The 12,779-nt window shown below is 40.7% G+C and overlaps 1 protein-coding gene across 3 annotated transcripts in view; it reads right to left on the reverse strand.

Moving 5' to 3' along the window:
• PHTF2 (putative homeodomain transcription factor 2) overlaps positions 1-12,779 on the reverse strand; it is an 83,757-nt gene that overhangs the window by 51,324 nt on the left and 19,654 nt on the right. For 2 of the 3 annotated variants that reach the window (XM_070755100.1, XM_070755102.1), the window contains exon 2: positions 1,696-1,771. In XM_070755100.1, the coding sequence (XP_070611201.1) occupies positions 1,696-1,740 (45 nt within the window). In that variant the 5' untranslated portion in view covers positions 1,741-1,771. Of the gene's footprint in view, positions 1-1,695; positions 1,772-12,306; positions 12,390-12,779 lie in introns of those variants that run through there. The other variant, XM_070755101.1, reaches the window with a different exon arrangement.

Below are 12,779 nucleotides of genomic sequence, written 5' to 3' on the forward strand. Positions count from 1 at the left end.
CGTGCGGCAGAAGGCGGTCTTGCAGATATCCTGATCCGGTGCCATGAAGGGCTTTATAGGTCATAACCAACACTTTGAATTGTGACCGGAAACTGATCGGCAACCAATGCAGACTGCGGAGTGTTGGTGTAACATGGGCATATTTGGGAAAGCCCATGATTGCTCTCGCAACTACATTCTGCACGATATTATTATTATTATTATTATTATTATTATTATTATTATTATTATTATTATTATAAGGCCCTACATGGCATTGGACCAGAATACCTCCGGGACCGCCTTCTGCTGCACAAATCCCAGCGGCCAATTACATCCCACAGAGTTGGCCTTCTCTGGGTCCCGTCGACTAAACAATGCCTTCTGGTGGGACCCGGGGGAAGAGCCTTCTCTGTGGCGGCCCCAGCCCTCTGGAATCAACTCCCCCCAGAGATTAGGACTGCCTCCACCCTCCTTGCCTTTCGAAAGCTCCTGAAAACCCACCTATGTCGCGAGGCATGGGGAAACTGCCCATGCCCCTTAGCTACTATGGTTTTTTATGTATGGTCTATTAGGTTGTGTGTTTGTTTTTTATAATAAGGGTTTTAAATTGTTCTTTTAACATTAGATTTGTACATTGTGTATTGTTGCTGTGAGCCGCTCCGAGTCCTCGGAGAGGGGCGGCATACAAATCTAATAAAATTATTATTATTATTATTAGTAGTAGTAGTAGTAGTAGTAATAGTAGTATTCTTAATTTTAATAATAATAATAATAATAATAATAATAATAATAATAATAATAATAATAATAATAGCAGCTTTGAGGAATAAAAGTATAAATCTGAATTATTATTATTTTTTTTTAAAACACCTCAGAATATTAATCCCAAAGGTACTGCACGAGTCAAAAAGAGGGCGGGAAAAATATTTACTGACCCTTCACATCCTGGACACAAACTGTTTCCACTCCTACCTTCAAAACGTCGCTACAGAGCACTGCACACCAAGACAACTAGACACAAGAACAGTTTTTTTCCGAACGCCATCACTCTACTAAACAAATAATTCCCTCAACAGTGTCAGACTTTCTACTAAATCTGCACTTCTATTCTACTAGTTTTTCTCATCATTCCTATCACCCTTTTCCTCCCATGTTGACTGTATGACTGTAACTTGTTGCTTATATCCTAAGATTTTTATTAATATTGCTTCTTCATTGCTCAGTTGACCCCTATGACAATCATTAAGTGTCGTACCACATGATTCTTGACAAATGTATATTTTATTTTACGTACGCTGAGAGCATCTGCACCAAGACAAATTCCTTGTGTGTCCAATCACACTTGGCCAATAAAAATTCTATTCTATTCTTTTTCAAGAGGCAACTGAACTTTTGAGGACCTTTCGCTTCTCATATCCCAGAAGCTTCTTCGACTCTGACTGAACAGTGGGCGAATGGAAAGATTTACCATATTTTTGGAGTATAAGACGCACCTTAGTTTTCAGGGAGGAAAAATAGGGAAAATAATCTTCTTACCAGGTAATTCACCTGACTAACGTCCTTAGTCTGGTCACCTTATTTTATCCCCTGGTTAGAGCTTTAAAAAAACTTTATTCTGAGAGAGTAACAATGAAAGAGCTTGCAAACCAGTAAGAGGCCAGGCAATAATTTGGTTTAGAACCATAATTTTGTACTGGGAAAAAAATATCTTACCTTTTTCTGGTACCAGACGATAGCATCTGTTACTTTGGAGGCCATGCTGTGGCGGTTATACCGACGTCATTTTAGGCTGCAGAAACAAATAAGACAACACACAAATTGAAACCTTAGACCCCAGCAAGCACGATGTTTTAGCTTAAATCAAGATGGACAATTAATCCATCGAGTAGGGGAAATTGAATAAAATACCAAATGAAACAGAAATATCATGGGTGTCAACAAATTCAAACTCAACCCAGACAAGACAGAGTGGCTGTGGGTTTTGCCTCCCAAGGACAATTCTACCTGTCCGTCCATCACCCGGGGTGGAGAGTCATTGCCCCCCTCAGAGAGGGTCCGCAACTTGGGCGTCCTCCTCGATCCACAGCTCACATTAGAGAAACATCTTTCAGCTGTGGCGAGGGAGGCGTTCGCCCAGGTTCGCCTGGTGCGCCAGTTGCGGCCCTATTTGGACCGGGAGTCATTGCTCACAGTCACTCATGCCCTCATCACCTCGAGGCTCGACTACTGTAACGCTCTCTACATGGGGCTGCCTTTGAAGAGTGTTCGGAAACTTCAGATGGTGCAGAATGCAGCTGCGAGAGCAATCATGGGCTTTCCCAAATATGCCCATGTAACACCAACACTCCGCAGTCTGCATTGGTTGCCGTTCAGTTTCCGGTCACAATTCAAAGTGTTCGTTATGACCTATAAAGCCCTTCATGGCACTGGACCAGAATATCTTCGGGACCGCCTTCTGCCGCACGAATCCCAGCAACCGGTTAGGTCCCACAGAGTCGGCCTTCTTTGGGTCCTGTCGACTAAACAATGTCGTCTGGCAGGACCCAGGGGAAGAGCCTTCTCTGTGGTGGCTCCGACCCTCTGGAACCAGCTCCCCCCTGAGATTAGGATTGCCCCCACCCTCCTTGCCTTTCGTAAACTCCTTAAAACCCACCTCTGTCATCAGGCATGGGGGAACTGAAACATCTCCCCCTTGCCCATGTTGTTTTGGTGTTTGTTTGTTTGATTGATTGTGTGCTTGTTTTTTATATATATTGGGGTTGTTTTATGAATTTGTTAACTTAAAATTGTAATTGGATTGGTGGGTATTGGATGTGTCACTATGTACTGTTTTTACCATTGTTGTGAGCCGCCCTGAGTCTGCGGAGAGGGGCGGCATATAAATCCAATAAATCTAATCTAATCTTGTAAGATTTTAGATTGTGCTGAAAGGAATAGACTTACTTTTAAACTTAAAGATAAAGAAGATTGTGATTATTATAAAATTGGGGGAAAGTTTTATGAATGGGTGGAAATTAAAATGGTTAAAATTTTAAAACTATTTTTGAAGTGATATCTGAAAATTAGACTCAGATGCCAAAAATAATAATAATTAGTGGTAGCACTAGATAACAATATAACACAGATTCAAGATGTTTAATTATATAAATGTTAATGTGTTTAAATGTTGGAGCTAGGGAATTTTATGGTGTTATCAGATAAGGAAATTTCGTACGTATAGACAGTTATTGAAATACATTAGTTTCTGATTATGTTATTAATTTTTCTCATACTAAGTTAGTTGAAATAATGGAAAAGGGAGGATAAGATTGTTAAAATGTAAAATGAAATTTATGATGCTTCTTAAAATGTTTTATACTATATGGGAAGGAAGTGGTATGTATTGTGATTACCAGGCATTGATGCTGTGTTTTTAAATTTATGTATGTTTTATTGTAGGGTGGACAAAAATTAAAAAAAATTATACCCCCACCAATAAAGGATGGACAATTAATCCGTCGAATGGGGGAACGGGGGAGAAAAGAGACTATGAAAACTGAAATGTATTAAAAGATAAACTCTGAGACTGGGGGCCAATTTGGCAAGGCCTTCACTGTAGATCTTATACCCTCACTAGATAGGTCTTCGTACATCCTCTGAAAGTGAAGTTTATGTTTATGTCTGAAAGTGAAGTTTATGTCTATGTTTATCACCCAAGAATCTGCTACTAGGATCAAAGAGATACTAAAGTCTAAGGAGAGGGGTGGCATACAAATCTAATAAATAAAATAAATAAAATAAATAAATAAATAAATAAAATGTCTACACTTTAAGAATCTGAAACGGTTCTTGGATGTTTTTTTTAATTTGTTTGTTTGTTTGTTTGTTTGTTTGTTTGTTGATTGATTGATTGATTGATTGGATTTGTATGCCGCTCCTCTCCGTGGACTCAGGGTGGCTAACAACAGTGACAAAAAACAGAATGTAAAAAATCCAATAATGCAACAGCTAAAAACCCTTGTTATAAAAACCAATCATACATACAAACATACCATGCATAAATTGTAGAAGCCTAGGGGGAAAGATTATCTTAATTCTCCCATGCCTGACGGGGGAATTATTATTATTATTATTATTATTATTATTATTATTATTATATTGATGGTCTTTGACTGTAATAAAGGTCTATTTAATTTAATAGGTAAACACATAAAAAGAAAAGAAATAGATTTTAAAAATATGGAATAAAGTAGGAAAAAATGTAAGGTTATATAAAAGATTTCAAGGTTGCTGGAATATCATCCCAGAAAAAAGGGAGAAAGGGAAGAGAGGTGTAAGAAGGGAGGGAGGGAGGGAGGGAGGGAGGAAGGAAGGGGGAGGGAGGCAGAGAAAGAAAGAAAGAAAAAGAGAGAGAAAGAAAGAAAAAGAAAGAGAAAGAAAGAAAGAAAGAAGAAAGGAAGGAAAGAAAGAAAAAAGAATGAATGAATGAATGTAAGAAAGAAAGAAAGAAAGAAAGAAAGGAAGGAAGGAAGGAAGGAGGAAGAGTGAAGAAGAGAAGAAGGGAGAAGAGAGTAGGAGAGAGGGAGGAGAGGAAATAGGGAAACCATCTCCCCATTACTCTTTTTTTAGGGAGGTGTTTGAAGTTTCTTCTTTCCAAGTCAACTCCCTCAAACTTCCTCTTCCAGGAATGGAGAACTTCAGATCTCTGATGGGCTCCCCCCACTACCCACCGCCGAAAAAAAATGCAAATAACCAGTTTCCTTTGCAATAAAACAGCCATGTTGCTAATAAACACGAGATCTGCATTGTAAATGAAATCTGGCTTGGAACCAGATCTAGACGGAACGCCCATCTCCCTGTATCCATTCTCCCCATAGTAGCTCAGGCGGAAAAGAGACACAAACAGCGTTCAATGGGACAAATACTACGGGATGTAAAGGGTTAAATTTTGAGTCTGCGGAGAAGGGCGGCACAGAAATCCCCAAAAAATAAATAAATTAAATAAATAAATAAACCAAGGGAGCCCTGGTGCTGTGAGATTGGGGGTTTTTTTTGCAAACATTTCATTACCCAGCTAGGTAATATCATCATGACACAGAGCCTTCTCTGTGGCGGCCCCCGACTCTGGAATCAGCTCCCCCCAGAGATTAGAACTGCCCCTACCCTCCTTGCCTTTCGTAAAGTCCTTAAAACATACCTTTGTCATCAGGCATGGGGGAACTGAGATATTTCCCCCGGGCCTATACAATTTATGTATGGTACAGAAATCCCCCAAAAATAAATAAATAAAATAAATAAATAAACCGAGGGAGCCCTGGTACTGTGAGATTGAGGGTTTTCTTGCAAACATTTCATTACCCAGCTAGGTAATATCATCATGACACAGAGCCTTCTCTGTGGTGGCCCCGACTCTCTGGAACCAGCTCCCCCCAGAGATTAGAACTGCTCCCACCCTCTTTGCCTTTCGTAAACTCCTTAAAACCCACCTTTGTCGTCAGGCATGGGGGAACTGAGATATCTCCCCCGGGCCTATACAATTTATGTGTGGTATGCTTGTATGTATGTCTGCTTAATAATGGGGGTTTTTAAAATATTTTTAAATTGTAAATTATTAAGATTTGTCATGAACTGTTTTATTGTGTTGTGAGCCGCCCCGAGTCTACGGAAAGGGGCGGCATACAAATCAAATCAAATCAATCATCAAATCAAATCAAATCAAATCAATAAATAAATGATAAAAAAAATATACGACTGTGCAGAAATGGACAGATTAACCCAAAAACTTAAAAATAAAGAAGAATCAAAATACAGTGTTCCCTCGCTTTTTGCAGGGGATGGGTTCCGAGACCGCCCGCGAAAGTCGAATTTCCGCGAAGTAGAGATGTGGAAGTAAATACACTATTTTTGGCTATGGACAGTATCCCAAGCCTTCCCTTAACCCTTTAAACCCCTAAATTACCATTTCTCATTCCCTTAACAACCATTTAGATTATTACTCACCATGTTTATTTATTAAAGTTTATTAATATATATATATATATATATATATTACAGGCAGACGAAAGTTTGGCGATGACATATGACGTCATCGGGTGGAAAAAACCGTGGTATAGGGAAAAAACCCGCAAAGTATTTTTTAATTAATATTTTTGAAAAACCGTGGTATAGACTTTTCGCGAAGTTCGAACCCGCGAAAATCGAGGGAACACTGTACAACTGAAATGGAAATGGGGAGGTCGCAAAACAAGGACAATGCATCCCACTCAGTATCGGGATGCTACCGGAACCGGGGGGGGGCGCACCAGTAGTGAACACGGAGCTGTGCGCCCGGCGGGTGCGCCAGAGCAAGATTTGGTTTCCGTGCATGCGCAGGAAGCAAAATCTTGCGAGAGGATGCACGTGAGAGATTTCGGTGGGTGTTTTGCTACCGCGCATGCGCAGGAGCAAAACAATTGCTGAAATCTCGCCCGCGCGCTCGTCTATAAATCTAATAAATCTAATAGTGTTCCCTCGCTTTTCGCAGGGGATGCGTTCCGAGACCGCCCGCAAAAGTCGAATTTCCGCGAAGTAGAGATGCGGAAGTAAATACACCATTTTGGGCTATGAACAGTATCCCAAGCCTTCCTTAACACTTTAAACCCCTAAATTACAATTCCCCATTCCCTTAGCAACCATTCAGATTATTACTCACCATGTTTAGTTTAGTTTTATTGGATTTATATGCCGCCCCTCTCCGAAAACTCGGGGCGGCTAACAACAATCATGAAAATATACAATAAAATCCAATACTAAAAGCAAATTAAAACCCCATAATATATAAAAACCAAACATACATACAAACATACCATGTATACAGTTGTAACAGCCTAGGGGGAGAAAAAAGTCTTAATACCCCCATGCCTGGTGGCAGAGTTAGGTTTTAAGTAGCTTACGAAAGGCAAGGAGGGTGGGGGCAATTCTAATCTCTGGGGGGAGTTGGTTCCAGAGGGCCGGGGCCGCTACAAAGAAGGCTCTTCTCCTGGGTCTATTTATTAAAGTTTATTAAAAAAAATATTTATTAAAGGCAGACGAAAGTTTGGCAATGACATATGACGTCATCGGGTGGGAAAAACCGTGGTATAGGGGGAAAACCCGCAAAGTATTTTTTAATTAATATTTTTGAAAAACCGTGGTATAGACTTTTCGCGAAGTTCAAACCCGCGAAAATCGAGGGAACACTGTAAATCAAATGAATGAATGAATGATCTCTGCTCTGTTAGAAAATATGGTTTGGGAGAGGGAAACAGACTAGATATCTCTCAGTGTGATTCTCGGGTTATCTGGGCCTTCATCAAATCTACAGTTTGCGCCCCCCGTAAAGACACGACCTTGAGAAGGTTACTGAATGGAGAGTTCTGACAAGAATTCCTCCTCACTGTTCCCCAGGGCCTTTCGAAAGCATCACAAAAACATCACTCCTCCGAGTGTTCCCCAGACACAAGATAACATATCACTACAGGGACGTGCGGCCTATGCAAAATGTACAGTCCTTTTTAAAATAATCAGCACAGTCCATTCTCGGCGGAGAAGGAATCCTCAATCTGAGTATTGTATTGGCATGTTAGCAAAAACTTCAGAAGAGAAGGATTTAGGGGTAGTGATTTCTGACAGTCTCAAAATGGGTGAGCAGTGTGGTCGGGCGGTAGGGAAAGCAAGTAGGATGCTTGGCTGCATAGCTAGAGGTATAACAAGCAGGAAGAGGGAGATTATGATCCCGCTATATAGAGTGCTGGTGAGACCACATTTGGAATAATACTGTGTCCAGTTCTGGAGACCTCACCTACGAAAAGATATTGACAAAACTGAACGGGTCCAAAGACGGGCTACAAGAATGGTGGAAGGTCATAAGCATAAAACGTATCAGGAAAGACTTCATGAACTCCATCTGTAGAGTCTGGAGGACAGAAGGAAAAGTGGGGACATGATCAAAACATTTAAATATGTCAAAGGGTTAAATAAGGTCCAGGAGGGAAGTGTTTTTAATAGGAAAGTTTTTAATAGGAAATTGAACACAAGGACAAGGGGACACAATCTGAAGTTAGTTGGGGGAAAGACCAAAAGCAACATGAGAAAATATTATTTTACTGAAAGAGTAGTAGATCCTTGGAACAAACTTCCAGCAGACGTGGTAGATAAATCCACAGTAACTGAATTTAAACATGTCTGGAATAAACATAGATCCATCCTAAGATAAAATACAGAAAATAGTATAAGGGCAGACTAGATGGACCATGAGGTCTTTTTCTGCCGTCAGACTTCTATGTTTCTATGTTTCTATCTCCGTTCGTCCCACATCTGCGGATGAGCTGAAATTTTCAAGCCTGTGTGAGACTGACCCTTCACATCGAAAGCGAAGAACACTCGACGAGGTCCTAGTACAGTGATGGCGAATCTTGGTTTCAGCTTGGGCACCAAGAGGGTGTGCGTGTAATAGCATGATTATTTTTAAAAAATAATCGGCGCAGTCCATTCTCGGCGGATGTCCATTCGTCCCACATGTGGGGACGAGCTGAAATTTCAATCCCGTGTGATTGACCCTTCCTATTGAAAACGAAGATCGCTCCACAACGCCCAAGTGGATTGAAATCATGGGCTTTCCCAAAAATGCTCATGTCACGCCAACACTCCGCAGTCTGCATTGGTTGCCGATCAGTTTCCGGTCACAATTCAAAGTGTTGGTTATGACCTATAAAGCCCTTCATGGCACCGGGCCAGATTATCTCCAGGACCGCCTCCTGCCGCATGAATCCCAGCAACCGATTAGGTCCCACAGAGCGGGTCCCGTCGACTAAACAATGTCATTTGGCGGGACCCAGGGGAAGAGCCTTCTCTGTGGCGGCCCCGGCCCTCTGGAACCAACTGCCCCCAGAGATCAGAATTGCCCCCACCCTCCTCACCTTTCGTAAGCTCCTTAAAACCCACCTCTGCCGTCAGGCACGGGGGAACTGAGATATTCTTTCCCCCTGGGCCTCTACAGTTTATGCATGGTATGTCTGTATGTATGTCTGGTTTTTATAATAAGGGTTTTTTAGTTGTTCTATTGTTGGATTGCTACATACTGTTTTTATCACTGTTGTTACCCGCCCCGACTCCATGGAGAGGGGCCGCATACAAATCAAATCAAATCAAATCAAAAAATAAATAAATAAATTAAAAAATAAAAAATAAATAAAAAATTAAAAAAATTAAAAAATTAAAAAATTAAATTGAATAAATAAATAATAAATAATAAATAAAAAATAAAAAATAAAAAATACATACATACATACATTACATAGTACAGTGATGGCGAACCTTTTTTGGCTCGGTCGCCAATAGGGCACAGACCCATAAAGCAATGCTCCCCCTGGACTCCCAGTAGGCCTGTTGGGCTGGTTTATGCTGGCTTCATATGGCATTCCTGAACACTGCGGATGGCGAAAAATGGCCGAATGGGCCAATCGGAAGTTCGTTCTTGAACTTCCGGTTGGGCCACTGGGCCATTTTCCCCAAAGTTTCAGGAGGCTTTCCCGAATCCTGTCGAGAGCAAAAACTGCCCAAAAAGAAGGGCAAAAATCACTTGACCGGCACGCGTACGTGTCCTGGAACTGACACAAGGCAACATTTTAAAATAGGGCTTTTGAATTACAGTATTTTGTATTTTTTATATGTTGTGAGACACCCTGAGTCTTCGGAGAAGGGCGGCATATATGGGCGGCGTAAAAACCATCTGCCACAAGGTCCTTCCTGTCAACGACTACTTCAGCTTCAACCACAACAACACACGAGCACGCGACAGATACAAACCTAAAGTAGCTTCAGCTTCAACCACAACAACACAAGAGCACACAACAGATTTAAACTTAATAATTAACCGCTCCAAACTTGACTGTAAAAAATATGACTTCAGTAACCGAGTTGTCGAAGCGTGGAACTCATTACCGGACTCCATAGTGTCATCCCCAAACCCCCAACACTTTACCCTTAAATTATCCACGGTTGACCACTCCAGATTCCTAAGAGGTCAGTAAGGGACGAGTACAAGTGCACTAGAGTGCCTTCCGTCCCTTGTCCTATTGTTCTCCTATATCTCCTATTCCTTTCTTCTATTCTTATATCTCTTCTTCTATTCTTTCATTGATATGTTCTATTACTATATCTTCTTTTCTATTATTTCTTAAATATATTTTACTATGAGTATCTCCTCTATAACCTTCATCATGTATTTTACTATGTGTATATAGATATATACCCACTAAAACCCTAATTGTGTATTGGAATGAATGAATGAATGAATGAATGAATGAATGAATGAGCAAGCGAGCGAGCGAGCAAGCAAGCAAGCAAGTAAGTAAATAAATAAATGACTCTAAAATCAACTGCAGGAAATACGACTTTAGTTACCGAGTAGTTGATGCATGGAACTCACTACCAGACTCTGTAGTATCATCACCTAACCCCCAAAACTTTACCCTTAGACTCTCCACTGTTGACCTCTCCGGATTCCTAAGAGGTCAGTAAGGGGCGTGCATAAGTGCACCAGCGTGCCTACCGTCCCCTGTCCTAATGTTTCTCTCTTACTAGGATCATGCATTTAAATATTTTTATATCTTTGTATACCACCAACACGTACTTGACAAAACAAATAAATACAAATAAATAAACGCTTCGCGTGTCCTCAGATGTGGCTCTGTGTGCCACATGTGGCTCCATGTACCACCTGTGGCATGCGTGCCATAGGTTCACCATCACTGCCCGAGTTAAAAAATCCACAAGTCAGTCAATCTGAGTATTGTATCGGCAGTTCTGTGTTAGCAAAAACTTCAGAAGAGAAGGATTTAGGGGTAGTGATTTCTGACCGTCTCAAAATGGGTGAGCAGTGTGGTCGGGCGGTAGGAAAAGCAAGTAGGATGCTTGGCTGCATAGCTAGAGGTATAACAAGCAGGAAGAGAGAGATTGTGATCCCGCTATATAGAACGCTGGTGAGACCACACTTGGAATACTGTGTCCAGTTCTGGAGACCTCACCTACAAAAAGATATTGACAAAATTGAACGGGTCCAAAGACGGGCTACAAGAATGGTCACATTTGAACTACAAAATCAACAAGAGAAAGACTTTTATACAATTTGGGGAAATCTTTATAAATGGCTTGAAACCAGAAGAAATAGAATGATGGAAGGTCTTAAGCATAAAACCTATCAGGAAAGACTTCATGAACTCAATCTGTATACAGTAGTCTGGAGGACAGAAGGAAAAGGGAGGACATGATCGAAACATTTAAATATATTAAAGGGTTAAATAAGGTCCAGGAGGGAAGTGTTTTTAATAGGAAAGTGAACACAAGAACAAGGGGACACAATCTGAAGTTAGTTGGGGGAAAGATCAAAAGCAACATGAGAAAATATTATTTGACTGAAAGAGTAGTAGATCCTTGGAACAAACTTCCAGCAGACGTGGTTGGTCAATCCACAGTCACTGAATTTAAACATGCCTGGGATAAACCTAGATCCATCCTAAGGTAAAATACAAAAAAATAGTATAAGGGCAGACTAGATGGACCAGGAGGTCTTTTTCTGCCGTCAGTCTTCTATGTTTCTATGTTAAAAAAAAGAAAAACTAAAGCTTCTATTCTGGCATCTCGGAACATATTTTTATAATCCAACCAATCAGGCGATTACAATATTTTTACAATCCAACCAATCAGAGGTGTGTCTCTCTGACCCTTGCCAATCAGCTTAAAGATCCGTTGGAAGAATTGGCGCTAAACTTATAGTTGGGGGTCACCACAAGATGAGGAACTGTAGTAAGGGGTAACGGCATTAGAAAGGTTGAGAACCACTGGTCTTAAGCATAAAAGGTATCAGGAAAGACTTCATGAACTCAATCTGTATAGTCTGGACTGGAGGACAGAAGGGAAAGGGGGAACACGATCGAAACATTTAAATATGTAAGGTTTTTAATAGGAAAGTGAACCCAAAAACAAGGGGACACAATCTGAGGTTAGTTGGGGGAAAGATCAGAAGCAACGTGAGAAAATATTATTTGACTGAAAGAGTAGTAGATCCTTGGAACAAACTTCCAGCAGACGTGGTTGGTAAATCCACAGTCACTGAATTTAAACATGCCTGGGATAAACATAGATCCATCCTAAGATAAAATACAAAAAAATAGTATAAGGGCAGACTAGAGGGACCAGGAGGTCTTTTTCTGCCGTCAGTCTTCTACGTTTCTATGTTTAAAAAAAATAAAAAATCTTAGAAAAGTGGAAAAAAAAGAAAATAAAACAAGATCGGCCGTCAAACCGTCCCACAGCTCGCCATCTCACCTTGCCGATGTAATTGTCCCCAGGCACCCGCCTTTCATTCTCTCTCTCTCTGCCCGCCACAAGCAATTGAAGGAGTCTCCAAGGATTCGAAGCTGAAAATAATAAAAAAGGCTTCAGGGAGGCCTGGGAGGAAGTGAGTGAGCAACGGCTCTCGAATGCTCAGAGAAGGGAAAATAAATTGACTTATAAGCGGCGTATGACACAGCTGCGAAGTATTTTATTTGAAAACAAAAAATGCTGAGCAACGTGAGGGAATATTTATGCAGCGGTGCGCCGCGAATGTTGCAACGGTAAATAAAAGTTTATAGCACAGAGATCTTTTAAAAGGTACGTTTGTCAAAGGAGTGAAGTTTGTACCAGGTATAAAGGACCAGGCTAGTATTTGATAGCAAAAAAATAAAAATAAAATCAGCAGTGTAATAGCATCTTTTCCGACTACAAATAGTCCTTGACTTACAAATAGTTCTTTGAGT

This window comes from Erythrolamprus reginae, chromosome 6, assembly GCF_031021105.1.
Source record: "Erythrolamprus reginae isolate rEryReg1 chromosome 6, rEryReg1.hap1, whole genome shotgun sequence".
Lineage (NCBI taxonomy): Eukaryota > Metazoa > Chordata > Lepidosauria > Squamata > Dipsadidae > Erythrolamprus > Erythrolamprus reginae.